The sequence below is a fragment of the Notechis scutatus genome, chromosome 1 (genome assembly GCF_049901735.1).
Source record: "Notechis scutatus isolate UNSWTSFEM ecotype Mainland chromosome 1, rNotScu1.2, whole genome shotgun sequence".
Lineage (NCBI taxonomy): Eukaryota > Metazoa > Chordata > Lepidosauria > Squamata > Elapidae > Notechis > Notechis scutatus.
In genome coordinates, this window is record NC_142009.1 from 100,467,689 (window position 1) to 100,494,078 (window position 26,390).

Genomic DNA, 26,390 nt, shown 5'->3' on the forward strand with positions numbered 1-26,390 from the left:
TGGAGGATGGGCTCAGCTGCAAAGAGGCATTTTAAGGCCTCGATAGCTTTCTGACAGTCCATAGTCCAAGCCAGGGGTTGACTTGGCTTTGGTTTGATGGGCAACGGGCCTGTTTTTAATAGCTCTGTCGATGGGAGGGCAACTTCAGCAAAGGATGGAATGAATTGTCTATAGAAGTTGGCAAACCCCAAGAAACTTTGAAGTTGTTTTCGGGTTCTGAGGGGTTGCCAGTCCAGCACCGCTTTCACCTTTTTGGGATCCATTTCAATCCCCAGGTTGGATATTCAGTAGCCTAAGTAGTCCAACGACTCTGTGGAATTCACATTTTGAGAGTTTCACATATAATTTGGCGGCTAGAAGTTTTTCTAGAACTTGTCAGACCAATTGAACATGTTCTTCCATGGTTTCGCTGAAGATAAGGATGTCATCCAGGTACACAAGGACACCCCCCCCGGTAAAGGTGAGGGTGTAGCACCTCATTGATGAGCTGCATAAACACTGCTGGACCCCCTGAAGTCTGAAAGTCATGACTTTGAATTGGAAGCTACCCAGAGGGCAGTTAAAAGCAGTTTTCCACTCATCTCGCTCTTTGATGCGGACCCGGTAGTAAGCTTCCCTGAGATCTAGCTTGGTGAATATCTTGCCCTTCGACGGGTGGTTCAATAAGTCCTTCAAAAGGGGGAGAGGGTACATGTTTTGATGCATATGGCGTTCACGCCTCAACACACAATCTCAACCCGCCATCTTTCTTCTCCTTGAACAACACGGGGGCAGCTAGTCTTGATTTGGCAGGCTCAATAAAACCTCGCTCCAAATTGCTGTCGATGTATTTCCTTAATTCAGTCATTTCAGCAGGCGTCATGGAATACATCTTTGGTTTTGGTAATTTTACCCCAGGCTCTAATTCTATGGCGCAATCAGTGGCTTGATGGGGAGGTAAGACATTACATTCTTCTTCACTGAATGCTTTAGCCAAGTCTTTGTATTGGTCGGGTACCTGGGGGTTATCTGGGAGATGGTGGGATGCCATGGATGCTGGTTCAGGCTCTGGGTTCAAGCTGACTGGTGACTTTGTAGTAGGTGGAAGAGGAGGCAATGGGCCTGGTCCAATGAGGATTTTTCTGAATCCATCCTCCCATTTGATCGTTGGGCCCATTTGCCTAGCCAAGCAAGTCCCGGTATGATTGATTCTGACATCTTGGGGGCCACTATGAAGTGTATGAGTTCACAATGGGGCCCTAATTCCATCTTGATCAATTCAGTCATCTGAGTGGCTGCCCCCCCCCCAATTAAGGTTCCATCCACTTGCTCAAATCTGATTGGGCATTTTAGCGGGTTAGTCTTTATGCCCAATTGTTCAACGATGGGGAGTTCGATATCTAGAACATCCAGTATCAATGACAGCTTCTAACTCCCCAGCCTCCCCCGTGTTTGGTACCACTAACTTGACCTTGACTGTAAAAGGTATGATGGGATCACTCACCATTGGGTCGTCTTCGCAGGCCGGGTTCTCACATGGTGGCAGTCTGGTGGTCCATTGCTCCCATCTCCCAGCTGTGTTTAGTGAACCTGCCCCTGGCCGGAGGTCTTTCTTGATTCTTCTTAATTCTAACAGCTGGATTAGACCAACTGCAGAGCTTGTGGTGCAGGAGCAGGGGCCAGATAGTCTGCTGCTCTATGGCCGGCTTGGCCACATTGGTAACATTTCAGCACCCTGGTAGGTTGGGTTAGAGCAGGTTCAGCTGATCCGGTCGGCAGTCTCCTAGCCACACTTCTCTTAGGCAGGGCTGCTGGAAGGGGTTTCCTGTGTGGGTTGATACTGCGATTTAAGCAGAGGGATGCGACATACCACAATTGTAAGGTCTCTGGGATTCCCCTAATTTCACAGGCCTTCTTTATTCTGTATCAATGGCGTTTTTAAAATAGTGTAAAGTCATTCTTTCAGGCCAATCCATGAGGTGGCTTTCGACCCTTCTAAAGTACCAAATAAATTCTGACAAGGGTCGCTTGTCTTGTCTCATTTCCATTAACTTTTCTTCATTCTCTGCTACTCTGTCTGGATTTTCAAATCTGAGTCTTAATAATTGAATAAATACATTTACATCACATAATTTGGGGGCTTGTTCATTGTGTAGTTGGGCCACCCAGTCTGAAGCATCCCTTCATTCATCCCATTTGTTATGGCCGTAACCAAATCGCGCTCTGTGGTGTATTGATCTCCAAATTGTTCTATATGGGATTGGATTCGAGTGAGGAAGTAATTGAAATGTTCATGGCAGCCATCAAATACAGCCTTAAAGGGTATTTGGTCCAGCCTTGGTCGTGGTTGCGGAGGTGGCACAGGCCGGGCCCCTGCAGGTTGTACTGGAATGAAAGGAACCGGCCTGGTGGCGTATGTAGGCTGGGTAGGCCCCCTGTATCCTGACTGGATGGTGCCTCTCTGGAATAGGGGTCCCTGTGGCCTTTCTGCTGGTTGGGGCTGCATTTGTGGTGGCCAGGAGGAAGATGGATGTGGCCTGGTTCCCTGATCGGGTGGAGGGGAAGTGGCTGCTGTCTGTTGTCTGTGCAACCCCACTTCAGACAAGGGCAGGGTTAGTGCTGGCTGCCATTGGCATTGAATCCACCCCTAGCCTGAATAAAATCCCCACCCTGGAAGGTACTCTCTGCAGGGGGCAAACTTCCCTCTGGAAAATGAGGGGATTTCCTCGAAGGCTGCAACATACCTCTGTCAGTTGATGTGTCTTTCTGGCTTCCTCCAGCTGGCATCTGTACAGTCTGCTCAAAACAAAGGCTTGCAGATTCAATTAATGTTCTGGAGGGAGGGCCCCCATACTCTCCCCCCAGCATATCTCCAACTTCGGCTGATTGTTGATAATTCTCCATCTCAGGAAAAAAGAACTCCGGGGTATCAGCCAAGCTCCCCCTTCAAAAAATAAAAGTTTGACTTGGGAAGTAAATGTAAGGGATCCAGAAAGTATCCATGATATCAATCACTCCGAGACATTTCTCTCCAATTGATTTATTTAGGAACAGATCTGGCATGTCAAAGGCAATTTCCCAAGTGAAATTATTTTCGCGCGTTATACAGAATCCACCTTCTCTCCTCCCTTCTCTCCTCCCACTTCTATACTTCATAAATCACGAGAAACAATTAACTACCACTGGAATTTCTTAATACGACATACAGAATAACCTTGAAATTTTCAACTCCTCCAACTCTCTTTAAAAAAATGTGGCAGCTGAATTTTAAAGCTGACAACATAATAATTTATGTATGCAAATGTATTCCTTCGATTTTTGAACATGTTACTTATGTTAGATTCTATCCAAACTTGTTAGTCTGGAGAGAGAATATATATTCTGCTTTCACCTGCTTCCCAAGATGCAAAGCATTCTTGATTAATAATGAGACTTGAATATAAAGAGATGGGCTTATAGAAAAAGGGGTGAAGTATGCCTCAGAAACGCAGGCAAAGCCACCACAGCAGTAGCACCCTGAGTTGCTTGCTTCTCCACTACTGCCTCCTCCTCCTCCAGCACCACTTCCTTCTCTGGGTAGGGCGATTCTTAACTAACCAAGCATGCTAAGGCAACTCAGGACGCTACTGCTGCGGCGGCTTTGCCTGCGTTTCTGAGGCTTCGATGTTGGGAGAAGCAGCAAGGGCTGGAAAAGTGCACAGCTCTGTCTCTCTTTCCTTTCTGCCTGCACGTGGGTGGGGGGGAGGAAAGAGAGCGAGCCAGGAGCAATTCAAAGCTAGAGAACTAATGGGGAAGAGCTGACAGTAGGCGCTGGGAGAGGTGACTGCTGTTGCCGCCACCACCGGGTGTAGGAACTGGTTGGTGCATGCATCTCGGGCCTGACTCCGGGGTCCCTCGGAGAGCCAGGAGGCACAAGAACTGCACGGCCAGATTAATTGCTTTTGGGGGCCATTTCTTCTGCGGCCCACCAAAATTTTTCCGTGGCCCACTGGTTGGTTACTGGTGTTCTTGAGGATTATATTGAATTATATAGTATACAAAAAAATTTTAAATGCAGAGAAAAATCAAAACAAAAGAAGTAAAAAAGAAAAATAACAAATCCTCAGCAAGAATAATCAATAGTAACAATTTCACTGTGTCTTAAAATGTAACCAAATATTTCCATACTTCATCCCTTTTTCGATAAGCCCATCTCTTTATATTCAAGTCTCATTATTAATCAAGAAAAGTCCAGAAAGGATGATCAGAAATAAAAAATATTTATATCTCCATTTCCATTTAAGCAAATTCCCCTAACCCCTCTCTGCAAATAGGCAAAGTCCGGTCCTAATTAAAAACAAACATAACAAACATCTAGTCCCAATAAAAAAAGCATTAAACATCACGAGAAATAGTAAACCATTATTTATGTATAAAATAACATATTACAAATAAATCCATTGCAACAAATTAAACTTTACCTAAAGTAACCATCACTTTCTTGTCCTAGTAAAAAAAAAAAAAGATATCACCAGAGAGAGCAACCCATTATTTTAACCATAATTAAGTGAACCCAAACATCATTCTCTTTAAGATAACAATCTGGTGCCCTCCATTGTCCACCTTTCAAAGTTTTCTTGTCAGTTCAAAATATAAACAAAAGAGCTCTTCCCACAAGAGGGGATCCTTTTAATTAACTTCAAAGTCTTTTTTTTTTTAATTCAAATTCACCTGAACCTTTAATCCATTTTAAAACTTTTTGAAATCAGCACTGTAATCATCCTTTTGCTGTAGTAAATTTCAAAGAAAACAGTTCTTATAAAACTTGAAGCACATAATTTTCTTCTAAATGGATTGAAGAGAAACTACCCAGCAAATTCTAGAGTTGCAGTTCTAAAGGTTTTTAAAACTTTAAAAAGCATAAGGGAAAAAAAAACTCTTCAAAGTGATTCAGAAGATAAAGTGTGAGAGACCTTTGAGTCCATGAAAAGCTATATTAATAGCTCTGAGCATGATGGATTCCTGTGACACCTAATTGTTAGCAAGAGACTGCAAAAACATTAGTTTCTGCTGTCTACTCACAAAACAAAACAACATAGATACACAGAGTATATAAGTATAAGTTCGGGACATCTTTTTGACAGTCTGGATGTGATATTCAGCTGCTCTTTTGGCCACAATATCTCCCATGAACCAATGAACGTCAATTTGCCATTCCTCACCAGAAGTGATTCCTGACAGAAAGGAGAATTGATAATCCATCTTGTAAAAAGTGTGGGTGCTTCTGGAAGCCAACAATGTAGGGAAAATTTACATTTTATATTAAACATAATTTTTTAAGGAAAATAAGGAATATGAGGATAAGGAAATGAAAATAGGAGCAAAGGGCACAGCAGCCAGTTTTCCACTGATAATGTTGTAGCTGATAGTCAATGGGAGGATTCATGGAGCAACGGATGGTGAACCCCAATTATATCAAGAATATATTCTGAACATCTTGAATACATGGGTTGCCGAAAATAGAAAGAAAATTCTGTATCTTATTTGCAACAGTGGATTGTGAATGTGTGTGTGAGTGTGTGTGTTTGTCATTATTTGAGGGAGAGTTGGCAAAAGGGGAAAGGTAAAATATTTCAAGCAACATAATCCAACTTTTTAGTTACTCTGTTATAATTCCCGGACTCATGTGCTTTCTTTCTTTTTTATCAGTTTTGAAGTTAGTATTTTTTTATCCTTGCTTATGCATTTATTGGAAAGCTTATGGGTGCCTGATTGGCAAAATAAAAGTCTCTAAATCAAGACTCCCCATAGCCTCTTTTTCCATATAAGTCTATTTTGTCAGATAATCCTTGAGTTATGATTGCAACTGGGACCAGGATTGCCATCACTAAAAAGAAAGTGGCCATAAAGTGCAGTGTTACATGACCACATTTCTTAGGGATAGCAATCCAGGCAATCCCCGTTATCATCATCACCCCAAGACACATGGTTCATTAAGCAGAGGACAGAGGAAGTGCCAGGTAAAGAATGAATAGGTGCCACAGGGGATGGGGGAGGCCCTTAGACCAGGGGTCCCCAACCGCCGGTCCGCGGACCGCACCGGCCGCTGAACAAGCCTTACCGGGCCGCTGGTTGCTGGGCGCCGCCATCTTTTTGGTAAAAAGCGCTTCTGGTGAGCTTTTCCGGGTAGAAAGCTCACCGGAAGCGCTGTTTCATCAAAAGATGGCGCGCAGCGCTGGTGAGCTTTTCCGGTAGAAAGCCATTTCTACCCGAAAAGCTCACCAGCGCTGAGCGCCGCCATCTTTTTTATGACGAACAGCGCCCGTGACGCCACCGGAAGCGCCTTTTCGTCATAAAAGATGGCGGCGCCCAGTTGACGCTGTACCGGGCCGCGGTGCCCAGCTGATGTCGGAACCGGGCCGCGCGCCGAAAAGGTGGGATCCCTGCCTTAGACCACAGGCCATGGCGGGTGCTGCAGTGTAGTACAAGCTCACAAAGGCAGGAAAACAAGAGCATAAAGTGGGTCAGTATAGGTGGGTCATAATAGTCTTTGAGTGAGACTCAGATGCACACGGGGGAGAGAAGTGAGAGAATAACTCAGGTGCAGGAAACTATAAAAGCACACATAGCTGTAAATCTCAAATTACTTGATTGAATTCCCTTTAGATGAGATAGTCTTTTAATCTTATTTCCACAGACTAATATTCCATAAATAGGTTTGTACTTATTTATGGAATAAGTGTTTAGAGGAATAAAGCATAACTTCCCTCAGTATTATGCAAAATACAGATACTAACAGTATTAAGAATAATAGGAGAAAGTTATTACATTTCTTGTGTTCAAATTAATGTATAGCTTAAAATATATTTATATTTCCAGAATGCAGAAATCTCAGTTTTTGAAGTAAATATCCGTTTTGTTGGAGGATTACTTTCAGCATACTATCTTTCGGGAGAAGAGGTAAGATTGGATGTGGCATTTGCTTATTTGTTTGGTGCCTTTGCAATCAGTATTGACCTCTGGCATTTGCCTTGACTAGTCCCTTTAGGTTTTTTCCCCCCGGATTTGCTCTTGCCTCATTCCTATGGCTGAAAAAAAATGAGTGTCCTAAGGTCACCCAGTTGACTTTGTGCCTAAGGCAGGACTAGAACTCACAGTCTCAGGGTTTCTAGCTTCAATCCTTGTTTCTTCTGTTTTGTTACAATAATCCTGTTTTTCTCTGTGTTTTGAGTTGACCCTCTGTTAGCTGATAGGCAAGTTAATTCATAACAATTTGAAGGATCATCTCATGTTCACCCTTATTCCCATCAATTTTTAAAAATAAAAAATAAAAAAAATGTAATTAATACTGTTTGTATTAAACAGAATTTTATTTAGTCAAATTGCCAAATATTTCTAAAGAGTTTTGAAAAAATATTCTGAATTTTATCTGAAATTTCAGATTAAAATATAGAAACCTTGCTTTCATTTCTTCCTGTATTGCCTAACTCTTGTTTATTTGCATTTTTAGATATTCCGAAAAAAAGCAGTAGAACTAGGAGAAAAGTTACTTCCAGCTTTTAATACCCCCACAGGAATTCCTTGGGCATTATTAAATATCAAAAGGTAAAAGCTTATCATTTAATTTGAATAAGTTAATCTTGCAGACCAACTTTCCTTTATTCCTTGCCAATTAAGTTCCTTGATCCCCTGAATTGCTACCAGGTAGTCATTTCTCCTATGTTTTTGTTGCAAGTTGCAAATGTGACTCATTTTCAGTGTAAGACAATGGGAGCAGCAGGGAGCAAGGCAGAGACTTTCCATCCCTAGCAAAATCAGGTTTATCCTGGAGACTTGGTCATTTTTCAGTCAAACCATTAAGCTTAATGTTTCCTGCTTTGAAACTGGAGATCCGTGAGATAAATAGTTAGAAAATCTTGCATATGTCTGAATCTGAATCTTTTTTTAGAACTGAAAGCAATGGTGGATATCCCAGTCTTCCATGATCCTAAGTAGTCCATTTCTGATCCAAGTCTTGTTGCCACACTGAACTTAAGATGTATGACTGGAAGCATTAATAGCTTTTGGTTCTGAAAAGAAACCGTGAACATGTGCTATAGAGGTCATAATGAAGTATATGAACATGTTTTCTTTCCCAGATCACTGTTCCCGAAACATAACTCATAATTGCAGAATCATCTCAAGTAAAAGCTGTTTCTAAACCTTTTTTCTTAACATTTTGAGTCAACCATTTTTTTTTTCAAATAGATTAGCTATATTTTCTTAGAATCAATGTAGTTCAATTAACAAAACGTCTAAAATCAGCAGTTTGCTCTATAGTTCAGGTATATTAACTCTACCAGAGTAAAAAGAAGTCACATCAATAAAGTTTTTAAAAAGTCAACGTATAATATATATTTTTTCACATAAGATGATATGAATTAAAATGAGAAACATGTTGCTTTCTTAAGTAATGAAGGAGGAGGGATAATTAATAACCCAGACCTGGAGTAGGAGCTGTATAGTGTGGAATAGTATATCCTGCATAACTCCCTATAGTTTTGGTATAGAATTCCTATGCAGCTTTGGGAGGTCATTCACAGGTTTTGAATTGGTGGAATCATAAGACTACTCCTTTCAAAGTAGCTGTCTCATTATAGAGCTCCTTATTAAGAGGAGATTAGCTCCTTCCTTACTCTTCTTTGGATTGACAATATTTATATACAATGTCTTGGCATACTCTGATTTTAACTGTCTTCTCAGATTTTATTGTATGAGGTTTCCACCTATATTTCTTAGTTCTGTAATATTTAATTGATGTGTCTGTTTTGGTTGGCAATATTCATACATTTAATTAATAGCCTGGATACTCTTCTTCCATTAATCGGATGTTAAATTTCTTAAATATATATAGTTATTTTTCAAAATAACATTCATGGAAATCTCATCAGAAGAGTGTGATCTTGAAGCAAAAACCCCAAGCATTTCTGGCTCCATAATTTCCTAAGTATATGGATGATCCAACAGTAGTGGGCCTTCTTCAGTATGATAATGAGGGTGATTACCGGAAGGAGGTAAAGCAGGGCTGTCAAATTCCCGGCCCATAGACCGGATGCATCACGCACTGGCCACACCCATGCCCAGTTTAGCGAAGGGGGGCAAGTCCAGATACATCACATTGCCATGACAATGTGAGTTTGACACCCTTGTAGTAGAGGTTTTGATGAACTGGTGCAATGAAAATAGCCTGATTTTAAATGTAGGAAAAACAAAAGAGGTCATTATCTAGTTCACCATAGGCAGGCTCAGCTATACACCTCTGTGTATTAATGATTCATATGTGGAGCTGCTTAGCAGTGTCAAGTTTCTAGGTGTGCAGCTGACAAGCAGGTTGGCTTGGTTGCTTAAAAGCGAAACACTGGTGAAGTGGGCACAGCAGCGGTTGTATTTTCTGCATGGTATGAGAAGAGCATTGTCTTCATTCCCTGCCCTTACCACTTCCTTTAGATTGAAAGCATCCTGTCATATTGTGTGGTTTGGAAGTGTTACTGTTTCAGACAGGAAGGCTGTGCAGAGAGTGGTGAGGGTAGCAGGATGTTTATTGTTAACAAAATTCTTCATTTTACTCTATTTTTATATAGGTACTTCATTTATAAGAGTATTCATCACAAAAAATGATGTAACAGTACAGCTGCCCTGAGACTATTGATGAAACTAGATTCTTAAGTAATGATCATCTCTGGCTAATTAACTAACAATATTGATAGGGAAGAAAAAGCAATATGTGTATGCTTAGAAAATAATGTTCAAAAGAGACATTCCTAGCATATATCGTGCTTTTGAGCTCCCGAAAGATATCTTGTTTCAGCAAATAGTGTTAACACAAATGTTGGACTCCAGTTTCCTTCTTCAACCTCATTTTATTCGAGGATGAAGAGAGCTGGGAGTTCTAAACCAGAAGAAATGTACATTACGTTCAATTTCACACTACTTGAAATCAAATTGTTCTATTTCTCCACCTCAGTTAATTTTACCCTACCTTTCTTTTTTAGTGGCATTGGTCGAAACTGGCCCTGGGCATCAGGTGGAAGCAGTATTTTGGCAGAATTTGGAACACTCCATTTGGAGTTCATACATTTAAGCTACTTATCTGGAAATCTGCTGTTTGCTGAAAAGGTTAGATTTCTACTTTAAATGGGCTATCAATTGCTGACCACATATCTGGAATTTGTACATTTTAAACTTAATTATAAATCCTCTGGACGTATTAGTTTCAAAGCGCAAAAACCTTTCTTCTGCGAGGTTCAAGAACTTTCTTGAAATTACTGTACTTACAGTGACCTTGTACTACTAACAAATGAAACTTTGAGAAAGTATTCATGTAACACTAAAACAAGATTTAGCATTAAGGTAAAATCTCAGAGTCACATGTTTCTTCTACCCATGCAGCTAAAAGAATAACTCTTTGGCATTCTTGGAGATCTTCTTATTCAATAAGAGACTAGTTTAATTCAAATATTGATTAGCTAAACAAAAAGTTTTGTACAATAATTTCATTGATTCATCACACAGCAATTGATGTTTTATTTACTTGCCTTTAGATTTCAAGCATAGAAATATATTTTCCTATTATATGTTTTATTTTTGGCTGTCCTCCACCTTATTTCGTAGTGGAAATAAATAAATAGTACTAAAGTAAAATAAATCAGAAAAATAATTTGAGGGGTGTGTGTCTTCATTTGGTTGGTTTGAATGTTTGCTGAGAATGAAACTAAACTCAAGAGCTCTTCTATTAGCTACATGAAAGGAAAGAACAGGAATAGTGAAGTTTGGTACTATAGGGCAGGGTAGGGTAGGGTAGGGCATAGTACAGTGTAATATATTGATTAATCAAATGACCATAGCCACCAACCATGATAAGACACAGTTAAATGAGATATGGTAAGGTGCAATGAAATGTGATAAAATAGCCTACAATGGGATAAAATGTATTAAAATATAGTCAATAAAATAAAAATAAGGTAAAATAAGATTGAAATAGTATAACATAAAATAGAGTGCAGAGATATCAAATAACTCTTAAAGTTCAAAAAAAGTGTGTGCTTAAGTGAATTCATCACCTTTGCATGCAACTCCAGTGTGTTCTATAAACTATATTCTTTATTGGACAGCCCTGACTTTAAATGTAATAGTTTTGGTGACTACATATATAATGGAAATAAAGTAATCTTTAACAAAAGTCTTAGTGTATGGTTCAGTCAAATAATGTCTGTAAGTACAGGGTTTTTGCTGCAGCATATAACTGACAATTGAATAGAACATGTGCAATAACTTCTATTTCTGACACTCCACAAACACATGTTCTCTCAAGACATGGCACTTGAGGGAGTTGTCCTTATTTGATCATAGTATATAGATGCTCAAATCTTGCTCTAATAAAGGCCATCCTATGGTATTAGAAAGCACAGAAAAAAAGACAGGAGGCAGCCAAGGTTTCTCTTAGGCTCATTCCACATTTATGCATTAGATCCTTATATTCATAAGCAGCATCTTGCTTGTGCTTCCATAATGCTTGTTATGGACAATAGTCTTATCTGTTTCAATCACTGAGCCTGGAAGATACTTTCTAACTTGTGTGTTTATCAAATCAAAATCAATTATAGCTTTGAATATGCTTTAGATATAATCATAGGCTCTGTATATAAGCATAGATGACAATAAGAGACAGTAAAATGAGATTACTTCCTCAAATGCAACTAAGCTATGTATTCAGTTCTGATCTATTTTTATGTTTCCATCCATGGCGGATAGGTTTCCTTTAAAAAAATATTGTTGAAAAAGATCCATTGTACATGTGCTTTGGGCAGATTCATTTCTGTAGAGCGTGTATCATGAAGGAAGCTATTGTTTGAGATGTTAATTAGTACCTTAAAGAAATACTTCAAAATTAGAATAATATTATGACCAATATTTAAAGAATGCATTTTATGTAAATGTATTATATAGATATATTTATTTTTAAAAATTTACATTTTTTTGTTTTGAAATAGGTTATGAACATTCGAAAAGTGTTAAATAGATTAGATAAACCAGAAGGACTTTACCCTAATTATTTAAATCCCAACAGTGGTCAATGGGGCCAGCGTAAGTACTTACGTTTACCATAGTATACACAAAAGAAAAATATGTTTTCTAAGTTACTTGAATTATGCAGTCAATTTGGGTATTTCTCCTTGAATGATTGCCACAGAACTTAGTATTTTGTTTTCTGAACATTTGAAGGTATTTAATTTATGTACATAATATTGGGTTTCATAGCATCTTAAGTTATGAATTTTCTTGTGCTAATTGTGGTAGAAAAGCCAACAACTGGAGAAGATTCCAAATTATTGCTTATTTCATTAAATTAGCAGATTGCAATGAGTCATTGATCTGTTACACACTGAAGATCTAAGAGCAAAGGCTACAATATTACATCAGTTTTGTATAAAATGTTAATCAACAACAGCTTATGTATACATGTATATTAATTAATAAGAGACCTCAGTTAGGAAAGAATTATTGTGTAACTCATAAGGATACAAGGTAACAGAAAAGAAGAGACAGTATACTGTATTCTTCATGGAATGGAAACTACATATACCTTATTTGAAAGGAAACATAATTGATTTGTTACACAAGTTGTACCAATTATCTGTTATTCTAACAGGTTATACAGTACTTTATTGCAGGAAGAGAGTTAAGGAAACAGAACAATATGCTTTCTTGAAGGTGTGAACTTTATAGCCAGTTAGTGAGTAACAGGCACAGATTGGCACAGTAGTACAAAATCCCATTCTTAAAAAAATGGGTACATAAGAGGTTCAAGAAAGGAGATGTACTATGGTATTAGTGTTATAATACTATGTTAGTATGTACTATATTAATATGAGTAAAATATGCTTTTTTATTGATAAACATTTTTAAACTCAAGTTCTTATTGAAAATCTGCACTAATAAACCTTTCTATAGCAAAGTTTTCCTCTTTATTTATTTTTATGTATTCAAGTCATATGATTGCCCATCACAACTAATGACGCTGGACAATAAATAGAATTAAAACAAAATAAAAACAATTATAAACTTTACAAAAGTTAAAATGTGCAGCAACCAAGTAACATCAACCCCAAACACTTACATAACCAAGATGTCTGCCCTTGCACACTTTTAGGGCCCCAGACCCAGCAGAGAATCAGGTTTTCAGGGCCTTAAAAAAGGCCAACAAGGTCGGGAGCATCCCTGATCTCTAGACAGAGAAGGTTCCAGAAGCAGAAATGGCACATATTCTTTGGCTAGCAGAATCTGAAGCACGCTCATCCTGCCTGACTGGATGAGCCCTCAGATAGCCCAGTTCTAGGTCAAGAAGGAGTTTAAAGGTGATAACCAGCACCTTGAATTGTATCCACAGTGACAACCAATGCAGTTCATGGAATAATGGTGTTATGCCCACAAAATAACTGGCAACATTTACTACCCATGTTGCTATATTTTGCACCAGCTTTGATAGAACATTTCGAGAATTATTAAAATTTCCAAGACATTATTACGGTAACTTCTAAATATTGAATTGGGAGAGAAGAACATACTTAATGAGGCATTTAGGAGTATGTTATTGTGAAACCAGCAAGCTATATCTTTGAGAGTCTCATCTGGTTTTCTTGTTATTTTTTCTGCCATTGAGCTTGGCTTTTTTTTTTTTTACTTTAGAAGTAAATTGAAAGTGATTTGTGGAACCACGGGTCAATTAGATTTGTTTCAAGCAACAATGGCTACAATAACAGGACTTATTATTGATGAGTCTCTGTGTAAATCCTCTGTCAGGATTTTCAGAGGTAATTCATTTAGGAAACTAAAGGTCATTTATATGGTGCTATTTAGAGATCAACCTTCCCCCCAAAAATGCATTTTAATCATTTGTTTGTTGGAGCTCTCATTTTTCTATTAATTGAATTCATGAAATGTTCTTTACAACAGATAAACCACTCTTCATACTTCTATCCTTTTATCACGTATGGTTTCTTTGGGAAGGGAAAGTAAAAGTAGCATTTTTAAAAACAAAATGCTAAGTCACAGGCTGATAGACAAGAAAACATTCTTTAAAGAGGAAACCTTTAATGAAAAAAAATCTGTGCATGTCTGGTTTCTTAACCTTTTTTTAGAGGACAACCTATCCGTCTTCATTTTTAATGGCCATAATTTGAGAACTTTTCATGTAAATTGTTCTTTCTCCCCTGTCCTCAAATAGCATGCATATAATTCTTTTTAATTTAAAACTATATTCAGTTGGCCAAAAAAAATATATCCAGATTTGAATTATACCATTTTTAGAGCTCAATAAGTAGCACAAAAGTAAATGTTTGAGTTCTCCAGAATTCTTAACAAGTCAAAATGTTATAAAAAGCAGGGGATGCAGAAAATGGAGAAAACACCCCACTACACCAGAAGCTTAAATTCACAAATAAAAAATGAATGGATCCAAAATAGGTTTGTTGCGGGTGAAGAGTTCCTTGTTTCAACATTGGGGGGGGGGGGGATTGGGGCACGCATTTAAACCTTTGTTATGCCTACAGAGCATCATGTTTTTACATAGTGTAGTCTAATGGGACAGATATATCAAAGAAAATATAGCTTGAATAAAGCACCATGCTGAAAGTGGTTTGACATAGCTTTTCTATAGTATTTTGCCATTAATTTTTTTTGTCTTTGGGATTGTGGGTACATAACATTACCAGATTGCTCTTTTTTCCCCAGATCATGTTTCTGTTGGAGGACTTGGAGATAGTTTTTATGAATATTTGCTGAAAGCATGGTTGATGTCTGATAAGACAGATGAAGAAGCCAAGGAAATGTATTATAATGCTGTTCAGGTAAATAATATGCAGAGCTTTAGAAATTATTATATATAATTGTGAAAGCTAATATTATGATAGGGTTTTTTTTAAAAAAAAAAGTTTTGACTATATATATATATTCCTTTTATAAATATTTTTAAGTAACTTCACTTAAAATTTAGTAATCTTTTCAGTAAATGACAGTGTTATAGATATAGAGAAGCAACTTTTTAAATACAAGCAAATTAAAACAATTTTAGTGAAGATGGTTTGGGTTGTTGGAAGATATTTAGGTTTCGTTTATATCTCCAAATAAATAAATTTAATCAATTGGGCTATTGCTTATTAAAAAGTTGAATCAAACACCTAAAGCCAGTCTCCAAAGGAATATTGCATTGACAAAGCAGTTCTGACCAATCTTCCCTTTACTGTGGCAGCTACTCCATTACATATAGTGCTTTTGAGGTGTCTTGTGCTTTAGAAATGGGGAAGGGGAGGTGTGAGAAGAGGGTTTCCTGATCACCCATTATGCATTGAAAACAAATTAGGATTTTTTTTTTGTCCCAATGTGTCAATGGTTTATATTTACCACACATTTTCTTTTATTTGACATTCTATTTGCAAATCCTTTTTTTGCAAGACCAACTTGATTTAACTAGGCCAGCTCACTCATCATTCTGAACTCCAAATCATTTTTAACAAGTTCCTTGTTCAACTAATAAGATCAAACTCTTCCTTGGAGATGTCAGCAAAACCCACTGATTCTGTTTGCTTTTCTTAAGGAAATCTAATTGAAAAATCCATAAGAAGATCTGTTTTCCTATCCCATATCTAAATCTACTCAGAAACCTTTCCATTTTGGGCTGGGTTGGGTAGGCAAGGTTTTGAAAGTTCAAATTCCCTTCACTGGGTTCACATACCACAGTATACCATGTTATTTTAGCCATGTTCCTTGAATGAATTACAATTGCTACATTCAAACATTATGCCAAGCAGGCCACATTATGGCTTACTATAATGTATGATTTAACTATTGTTTGCCAAATCATCCCTGTCTAAACACTTGTTAATGCATACAAAGTTAATTCAAAGGTTTTTAAGACACTGATTCCTTTTGTCCAAGTTGTATTAATTCTTCTACAACAACAATTGCATTCTGTGTTCATTAATCATGTTTCTTCCATCCTTTGGCTGGATTTGGGATAAACTGAGCAATCTATAACAAAATGGGCAATCCCCCGATTCATTTTTAACAGTGTTATGTTTAGTGCTTTCAAGTATGTGAAAAATATTTAGAGACCTATATTGTAATTATTTATTGTAGATTAATCAGTGTTTTTAACTTCTAGTCCATAGAAACCCATCTAATCAGGAAATCCAGCAATGGGTTAATGTACATTGCTGAGTGGAAAGGTGGCCTCCTGGAACACAAAATGGGTCATCTCACTTGTTTTGCTGGAGGGATGTTTGTTCTGGGTGCAGATGGAGCACCAGCTGATCAAACTGGACATCACACTGAACTTGGAGCTGAAATTGCCCGCACATGTCATGAATCTTATGATCGTACAGGTAATTATAAATTGTTGAGTGCTCTTGTTCTGACTTTAAAATGTTGCTTGTTCCTGTATTTGAATGCAGGGCAATGTATTTGGGGCTTTTTCCAATCAAACTGATATAAATTGTGTAAGACATTTTTATTACATGTAATTCCTACCTTTACATATTATAGAAATGTCCTTGGAAAGTTTTCCATCTGTAACGTACTTTCTGTTTGTAGGGGAAGTAGTTGGATTGCTTATAACAGAAATGAAAATATATCACCCTACAGATTTGCTGAGTTATAGTTCCAGTAATCCAAGCTAGCATGAGCAATGTTGAGAGAGCTTTAATTAGATAACATCTAGACATCCAAATGTTACCCTCTCTTGCCTGTGAGTGTTCTCCTTTGGCATTAGCAGTCTGATGTAAAGATTAGTATTAAAAAAATCCAGGATGCTGCCTAAAAATACTTGGTTAATACAGTATATTCAGAAACAGAGTAACACTATGTAGCAGGGAAATTGAATAATTTTCTTAAATAGCTAATCATGTGCATTGAAACTTAAGGGGAGATACTCCACAACGTCTAGAATCTTAGTAGGTCAGAGTAGCCAGTGTAAAAGGTGGAAGATTTTTTTTGCCCTTCCCATTCTGATTGTTTTTCTTTTTAAATTCTTCTTCCCATGGGAGTTAATGGGCAAGAAAATATCAGACTAAGAATTTGGGGAAATATCATGAGGCATCTGGTAATTTAGGTATCAGTCCATTCAACTTAATGAAGGTGAACCCAACTCCTTTCTTGTGTATATATTGTCACAAAGCTGTTCTCCATCAATGGTGCAACATACCAGTATCATCTACCTAATCTTTTCCAGCCAGAATTTTAAGTAACAATAGCAAACTCAGTAATAGCTTCAACATACTGATTGCATAAACTACTTTCAGAAATAAGGGAAAAGCTATCAAGTTCCCTCATTCTGAAATGCTAAAAAAAGTGTGCAATATGAAACCTAGGTATGCTGCTGTTGAAATATAGCAGATGCTAGGCAATTTCACAAGCATCAATAAAATAAACACATCTCCAGATCCATGTGCTTGAACATGCAAACATTCATGACAATAGTCATGCATGATACATTTTAACTTCATATATTTAAACATTTTGGTTTATTTAATTTGGGGGTCTGCAGATGCCATGTTGGTTTGTTACCAGCTCTGGCACTACAGCTGCCACATACTTTCTTTTTAAATAAAAAATAAAGTAATGCAATGTATTCCCCAGAATGTTTTGTTATGTTTTTATATCTGAGTAATTTTCCTCATTTTTGTTTGTTTGAATAGTTGTGTTAAACTTAAAAGAAATCGTTTAAACAAAATTTGTTTTGAATACAATAAAACAATGTTTAGGAACATTTCATGGCTTTAGACACCCTTACACAAGTTTGTAAAGTATTCCAGCTAAACAATTTGCTGGATAACACACACACACCCCCGCAAAAGTATTCAAGATTGCTTCAAACATTGTTTTTCTTATATTTTGATATTTCTCAGCTATTAAGTGCCATTAAGTGCACAAACATCACACGATTTCCTATCATGTCAAGGCAAGAATCCCATTAAAGTACTGTATAATGTAATACTTAACAGGGTTCCTCCTCTTCAAACTAAGTAGAACAGTTCTACACACTTTTCATCATTTTTCTGGCTGTTGTGGCTCTTCAGATTCCAACACGGTTGAGTGGATAACAAATGTTTATCAACCTGCTTGTACAGCAGGATAATCCTATAATTTGGAGTTCAAAATTATAATATGTTATATAATAATAAAGTAATTTACATACCTTAAGATCGTGGTTCTTTACTAACACTTTTGAAAGGGTTTCATTCCAGTACTGATAAAGCTGAAAACTTGAATATTGTGTGTAGGCATGAAATTGGGGCCAGAAGCTTTCCGATTTGATGGTGGAGTTGAGGCAATTGCTACCAGACAGAATGAAAAATATTACATCTTACGTCCTGAAGTTATAGAAACTTATATGTATATGTGGCGATTCACTCATGACCCCAAGTACCGGCAGTGGGGTTGGGAAGCTGTAGAGGTGAGACATTTCAGTTATTTCTTTGAAGTATCTTATAATTTATAGGTTTGCCATTTTAAAGAATTATTTGAATTTACACCTACTAAAAGTGGAATAAAATTACCAGTTTAAAAGGATAAAACAGATACAAAAATAAGCATTAATTGTGGTGTCTAAATAATGCAATATAAAAATATGCATAAATTAAGATCTATAGGGCAAAAAGTACTTGATGGAAATAATATGGGCAAAGCACTATTATTTTATTCATTAAACATGAAACTCAGCCAATTGTTGTTGTTGATTATGATCATCATCATTATCATCACACAGTCAGCCAGATGTTCAGAGTGGGTTTGCCATTTTTGTTTACCTATCAAGTCCTTACCGAGGACCTGGGATAGACAGATGTGGATGTTTGACAATATTTCAGATATCATTGCAGGATGGAAGCTGTTCCCAGTAAAGCCGCCTTCTGCAATTGAATGATGGCGAATTTGTCAATACCAATGGTGTTCGAGTGGTGCTCCAGTTGTTTATTATTATTGTTGTTGTTGTTTGTTCAAACAAATCAGGTTTCTGAATTACAAAAAGGCTATTCCTTTGTTGCAATAAAAATAATGTGAGTTGTAGTAAGATTCTTAATTAATTTGACTCCAAATTTCAGTTCAACATGACTGAGGTGTTTTATGCAGAATATACTATTGTTCTGATAATTGCTTTAAATTTTAAATTATGAAGCAGTATCATAATGCAAATTACCCTACAATGTTTTGCTTTGAAAAAGATACTTATATAATACCCTATTTTTCTTTTTTAAATTCAGGCATTAGAAAAATATTGCAGAGTAGATGGTGGTTATTCTGGCCTTAGGGATGTTTACAGCAATCGTAAAAGCCATGATGATGTGCAACAGAGTTTCTTCCTTTCAGAAACACTCAAGTAAGCAATTCAACGGATTTTTAAATGAGTTATTAATTAATATTTGCTAAGTAGGAACAGTAAGTAGATGAAAGTAGCCCTGTGCAAAGCAAACATACATTTGCTTTAACAAAATGAGGTGGGTTGAAGAGGGGATCTGATTTACTTCAGAGTAGCAGAGGTCAGCTGAATCTCCTTGATGAAACATGTTAGATCATCTTGAATCACTGGGCAGCCAGTGCTGTGGCAGAAGGCTTCTGCCAACTTTCTTGCCTAGCACTAGCTGAATTGTTTTTGGGCTGGGTGGCTTTGGATTATCTGTGGTCTTTTTGAAGCTACCCAGCCTGGAAAATATTTGACCTGGATACCTGTTTGAAGCTATGTATAGCCAGAGGTGGTATTCAGCAGGTTCTGACCAGTTCTGGAGAACTGGTGGCAGAAATTTTGAGTAGTTCAGAGAACCGGCAAATACCACCTCTGACTGGCCTTGCCCCCATTCTATTCTCTGCCTCCCGAGTCCCAGCTGATTGGCTGGGTCTTCTTTTGTTGCTCTGCACAGGAGAACGGAGCTGGAAAGCAGGTTAGTGGGGTGGGGAGGGAATGGGATTTTGCAGCAATCTTCCCCCAGGAGTGGATGGGAATGGAGATTTTACAGTATCTTCCCCTGCCACACCCACCAAGCCATGCCCACAGAACCAGTAGTAAAAAAAATTTGAATCCCACCACTGTGCATAGCATCAGATGATCTGCCTTTTCATCCATGAATGTTTTAATAACTTTTAAAGCTTCTCTTTTTTAATTTTAATACTGCCCCTTGGGGAAAAGGGAAAAATACGAAGTTTTTAAGAACATATACATCCTTGATTTACGATTAGTTGTTTAGTGCCCATTCGAAACCCATAAAGCACTTCCAGCTACATAAAATGTTGCACACATACCTTGCAGTTAGATGACTGTGTTTCAAACATTTGACACAGATTTACAACAGATTACAGCATCTGGCAGTCACATGTCTGGAATATTTTTTTTTCTGTGTTTCTGGTACTTTTTGCCAGTTTCCAGCAAAAAACATCCATTCAACCGAATGGACTCAGACTTACACTATGTGATTTGCTTAATGACCACATGATTCAGACTTATGGCTGCATGATTCACTTAACAACCACCTTAAAATAATTGTAAAATTAGGTCCTATCACATAGGTGCCTCGAGTTACACCATTATGAATTACAACTGAAATTCTGGTCCCAAATGCAGTCATAAGTTGAAGACTACCTGTATGTTACTGAACAAATTTAATATATAAGAATACAATTTATGAAATGTAACCAGATTGTTTTTAAGTTGAATAGCTGATATATTTCTAGTGGAAGTTTGGATATTTCTCAATGTAATACTAAGCAAATTCTTAATATAATAAATTTTCAGTATAAATAAAATAAATATGCTACATGTACTTGTACTTCTAGTTTTATAATGTATTAATAATGCATTTTTGTTGTTCTTTACTAGGTATTTATATTTATTATTCTCTGAAGATGATATTCTTCCGTTTGAACATTGGGTCTTTAATACGGAGGCACACCCTCTCCCAATTATTAAAAGAGGAAAAGAGGAAAAAGATAGCAAATAAAGCTGTTTGAATTTTATTTGGCATATTATGTGGCTGTTAATTTTCTAGCTGACATTTTTTTAGTTTTAAACCAGGTTCTGTTTCATGTTTTGTTTGATTCTTGTTTTTTGTTTGTTTGTTTTTGCAGTCTGCTATCAACCTGGCAATTTTTCTCAAGGGACCTAACATGATTAATTTTAATTATTAATATTTATGTTTTCCCAGAATGTAACATGTCATCTCTAGTTTTTGTTGACCGTCAGTATAATGAGTACTTGGTCAAATAGAACACAGAATTCATCGTATTACTTACTTTTTACTTTATGTTTAGACTGCAAAATTGTTTTCTCCTCTGTGAGGAGATGTCTGCTTTAAGCTGTAATACTTTGCTGTGTTGCAAAAAGCCATAAAGAATTAAGTACGAAGAGCTTTTTTCTTTTTAAATCTGCTCCAGTGGGATTTGTCTGATCAGTGGAGACAAATCAAACTGTGACAGCCTCTTCTTATGCGGGTCTATCATTAATTGGTAATCAGAATACTTAGAAAGATGTACTATTCGTATAAACCAGATATAGTTTTATCTTATCTGTATATACCATTACATTGAACTGTGGCTTGTGTTAGAAGCCTAGATTATGAAATCTTTTTCACATATTTACATATCAAGCCTAACCACAAATAACTTTGGTGCCCATCTATTTCTTTGTCTCTGAATTTGTTTCATAAACAACTGTGAAATTGGGTTGACATTTGGACATGGCTTCACAGATACCCTTTGAGACTGCACAGTTCTCAAAGCCTGTCTTGGTGAAAATAGAGCTTCAGCAGTATTTTCACTGAAAGGAAAAATCTGTTTCCTGTAAAACTTCAGTTGTTATGCAAGATTAATTAATCTAATGTGTGATATCCTTTTTGTGCTTTCAAATTTGTCCTATTTAGAGATTGGTTAGTCCAATTCTATAAAGTCTGTTCTTGCTATTTCCAACATTCCATTAGCTTTTTCTTCCACTTGACAGATATTGGGCACAATGATGTGGAAAGAGGAGGATAATATACCTCAGAGGTACCATGTTTTAGAAGTTCACATTATGTGGCTCTAATTCTCCTTTGAAAGAATTGGCCACAGTACTTTAATGCTTTACTGCAGGGGGCGGGGGAACCTAAACTGTTCCCTACTTTATCAAAGTGATAATGTTGACTGGTTTTGTTTTTTTAGTTTTGTTATGGAATTGTTTTTTTTTCCCTGTTTACATGTTTCTGTAAATATTATAGTTTTAATAAGCAACATTAAACAATGTGAGTAGGGATGAACTTTATATGATATGTCATGTTTAGCAACCTTCATGTAACAAAGCAAAATTTTGTTGAAAAGAAAGCTGGGGATTGATGTACAACAGAAAGGAACCTGTTGTGTTAGCCTTTCTTCATTGTGCAGCTTTTAAAACTGAATTTTGTCTATTCTCTAGTCCTAAAAGTTTCATTGCAGTCCTAAAAATTGTATTTACTACATTGCAGTCCTAAAAATTGTATACATCCTCCTACCTGGACACTCAAATCAGTTTACACCATTAGTGCAAGTAGGTTTATGCTATCAAATTTAGCTATCCAGGTTTTGAGCCAAGATAAGAGGACTAATTATAAAAGTTGCATAAATTTACTCCCTGATCCACAGACAATCTGATGATACATAATGTTGTGAGTGTCTGCCGTGAAGTGAGACTTTTCAAAACTTGCTACACCTCAGTACAAATAGTTTCCTCTGCACTGTGGCTTAGTCATGCTACAGTGCTGCTGCAACATCACAACTCTATTTATGAACCCTATGGATGAACATATTGTGCTGGGTTTTAGATTTGGCCATAATGATGATCTGGTAGGCTGAATAGGGAGAACCACAGCAATGATTCCCTTTCATGCCCCTATACTCCCAATTTTACCTGAATCTTTTTCTGTGACTCTCTGTGCCAGTTTGCATATTACGTTTCATACCCCTCTCCAAGTCTTAAAAACTATTCTGAAAATCAAACATGGCAACTGAAAAATCAGCAAGTAAAATTATTGGAGGTACAAGGATATTCATGTATATTTGGAACAGGATTGTTGCAGCTAGCAAATCATTATTATATTAAGACATTTTTCTACAAATGATGTCATTTTTTGATTATATAGAACACTGCTCACATGCATATAATTTTGAGTATCAAACTGAAAAAAATGCTTCTCATTTGTTAGGTGCTTGTATTTTCTGTTTGGCTCTTTACATCCTGAAGTATCTTCACATTAAGTTTTTCAAATGCTGATTTACAGAAAAGAAAATACAATTTCTATCATGGAGCATTGAGGGAAATTAATTTCTACTTTATTTCTAGATTTAATGCCAATAGATGTAACTTGGGTAAAACATTACAAATTATATATCACAACCTGTTTTTACATAGGGACAGTTGATTTTCTTGCCATAGTAATGGAATAAGTAGTAAAGTTTCTTTTGGGTTATAGTAAGTGTTATAATGCAGATATAATATAAAATTAATTACCAAATAACATTAACCTCTTATCAGCAAAGAAAGTTTCTGTAGCTGCTCAGCATGTTAACTAGTAAGATATATATGCAGTATATAATTACATAGAGTGAGAATCAAACTATATACTGCTGTACAGGATTTATTATTAATATTCATCCTGTAACAAATCACCTGGTATTGGTTGACCAAAATACTTTTAAAATCAATGCACTTTCTGAAAGTAAGTATAATAGGGCAGCAATCATTTGTGTAGCTAATAATGTGCAATATTATCAATTCAAAGCCATCACATGATTTTTTTTAAAAAAAAATATGTAGCAGTTTTAATGTAAAAAAGTGCAGTTGATTTCCACTTCTTAATCTTTATTGTTCCAACTAAAGTGCCAGTTTTACTTTCTTTGGGAGCCACCATTGATGGTAAAAGTCTGTTATAGCCTCTAACCTTGGAATCCTTTTCCAAAAACACACAGTAAGTTATTCTCCCTCCTTATGACGCTGTGCACTGCCATGACTTGCCTTGCATCATCCAACAGCTGATAGTTAAATTTTTAACTATCTTCAAAAAGGTCTTGAAATTCCTGTTCAAGACCTTTTGAAGAATGCATTTTGTTAAAACTTTTTAATTTCCTAAGAATAAACTCATAAAACTAAAAGTGGTTACCTGGTATGACTATCTCTGATGCAGTACTTCATGTTTCTTTGTGTTGTCAGTTCTCTAAGGCACTACTGTTTGGTAGGACGATCAGTAGTCCTTTATTGTGCCAGTCCACTGTTTATCTTCCACATACAGTATATCATGAACATGTCATGAATCATTTCCTCATTGTTATGTTTACATGAAGACATTTGGAATAGCAAATAATTTGTTCCTCTTTTTAAGGCTTTGCTTAAAATTGGTATGGGTTGGGTTTTTGTTTTTGTTTCTTCTTTTGTTTTGTCTTTTTGTTTTTGTTTTTTATTTTGGTTAATATAAGTGTTCCAAGACTGTGTATCATTGGACTCAAATATCCTTCACAGAAATGCTGTGTTAGGCATTCAGCAATCCAGTTCCAGTACTATACCAGCTTGTTCCCAAAAAGTGCAGTTTTTTAAAAAATAAATAAATACAAGGGAATTATTTCACTTATTCTTTCTAATCATTATATTTAGTTTTGTGACGCTGATATTGGCTCATATGTGGCATTTCCCCTCCTCTCTTTTCACTGCCAGTCCTCCAGTGTATACGGCATCAAGGTGCCATTTGGGGTAAATTGGACTCTGACCTGTTCACATGTAACTTTAAGCTATAATAGTCTAATTTGGAGTTCCCATTGTGATTTATTTAATAAATCATAGGCCAGTGATCCATGGCTTAATTTAATGTCCGTGAAGTTAATATTTTCCTATAGTCATCTTTGTCTGCTTCTATAAATTGAAAGGAAAAATGAACAATTAAAAAATTATACCCTCCCACTTCCCATCCTTTAGAAGCAATTAATTGCGCATAATCTCCTCAAACGCAGTGACTCAAATGTTTTTATCAATTTCATATTTCTTTCTAAAGGGAGTTGTAATTTTCTCATAGGGGTTATTATTTAAAAGAGCACAATGTTTCTATAGTTCTATAACTTAGAGGTAATCAGGTTGTATGTACAAGCTGCACTAATGTATCTTTTTTGTAAAGTGATGTAAGTAGACAAAAAGATTGTATATCCCTTAGAATTGCTAAGTAGAGAAACATTGTTTTATATCTTCAAAATGGCAAAGTCGAGTTTTACAGAAAACTGCCAAAGTATAAAGTTTCAGATTGATTGCCATTTTAAAAGTTATTGCTAAAATCCTGAAATTATTTACAATGGTGTGAATAGCTTCAATTATCTTTTTTAGAATTTAGTCACACAAGCAACTTTGGGATTCCCTTTTATCCTTCCAGAAATGACTGAATTAATGCTGATCACTATGTATATAGTTTAACAATAAAGTAACTCTATTTTTTTTAAGTGTCTTTTCCAGATTAGACAGCGTCTAAATTTCCATTGCTTTTTAGCAAAAAAGCTAAATCAACCACATTGATGTGCCCAATGTGGCTGTTCAAGAACTTAATTTACAAAACCCTGGAAATTCTTAATTTAAGTGCCATGTGCATTGTATGACAGCTTTATAATCCCAAATGACACTTCGTTGGTAAAGTGAACTGATCATGCAGTCATTTTGTTATAATGTTTTTGTTTGTGCATATTCCGCGTAGTCTTTTTCCACCTTTATAGAAATATCTGGTTATAAGAGAACAAAATGCTTAATTTTTAAGAACTATATTTGTAAAAAAAATCAATTGTGAATAAAGTCTTTTAATAAATGCTTTCATTTGGCAAAGTGTGTTCATGTATGTATGGTTATTGAAGAGACACAAATAATAAATCTGCAGTGGAGGAAGATCTGGACTGATTACATGGAAGATAATGTGTCTGGTGTGAACGATCTATTTTGGCACTAGATAAGAGTCAAGTTAATTCAAGAGAGATTGGGCTTATTTTTGTGGCTACATAGAGACTAGGCTGATTCCTCATTTGACTCCACCCCCTCAGGTTCTGCCACTCCTATACTACAGGTGTCAAACTCAGCGCATCACATTGTTATCACGTGACATAGCGCAATGTTTTTTCTTTTTGCAGAGCTGGGGTTGGCTGTGGCCTATGTGTCACACATCTGGCCCACAGGCTGCCAGTTTGACATCTTTGTCCTACACAAAACTAGGTTTGCTGGTTGATTGTTTTACTAGAACACATAAAAATGAACATATAAACTTCCTAATCCATGTCAGGCAGTCAACAATGTACAACAAATACTGTAAATAAATATATTTCACTGCATTCATCCAGAATCTAATAGGTTTTCTCAAACATACTTATCTGAAAAATTTCATTTCACA

The 26,390-nt window shown here is 36.5% G+C and overlaps 1 protein-coding gene across 1 annotated transcript in view; it reads left to right on the forward strand.

Annotated features, from left to right (window-relative positions):
- MAN1A1 (mannosidase alpha class 1A member 1) overlaps positions 1-25,834 on the forward strand; it is a 73,162-nt gene extending 47,328 nt beyond the window's left edge. The window contains exons 4-12 of the mRNA XM_026666051.2: positions 6,838-6,918; positions 7,469-7,563; positions 9,990-10,113; positions 11,988-12,081; positions 14,728-14,843; positions 16,157-16,376; positions 18,273-18,445; positions 19,251-19,366; positions 20,858-25,834. Coding sequence (XP_026521836.2) covers positions 6,838-6,918; positions 7,469-7,563; positions 9,990-10,113; positions 11,988-12,081; positions 14,728-14,843; positions 16,157-16,376; positions 18,273-18,445; positions 19,251-19,366; positions 20,858-20,978 — 1,140 coding nt within the window. The 3' untranslated portion in view covers positions 20,979-25,834. The remainder of the gene's footprint in view (positions 1-6,837; positions 6,919-7,468; positions 7,564-9,989; positions 10,114-11,987; positions 12,082-14,727; positions 14,844-16,156; positions 16,377-18,272; positions 18,446-19,250; positions 19,367-20,857) is intronic.
- The last annotated feature ends 556 nt before the right edge of the window (positions 25,835-26,390 follow it).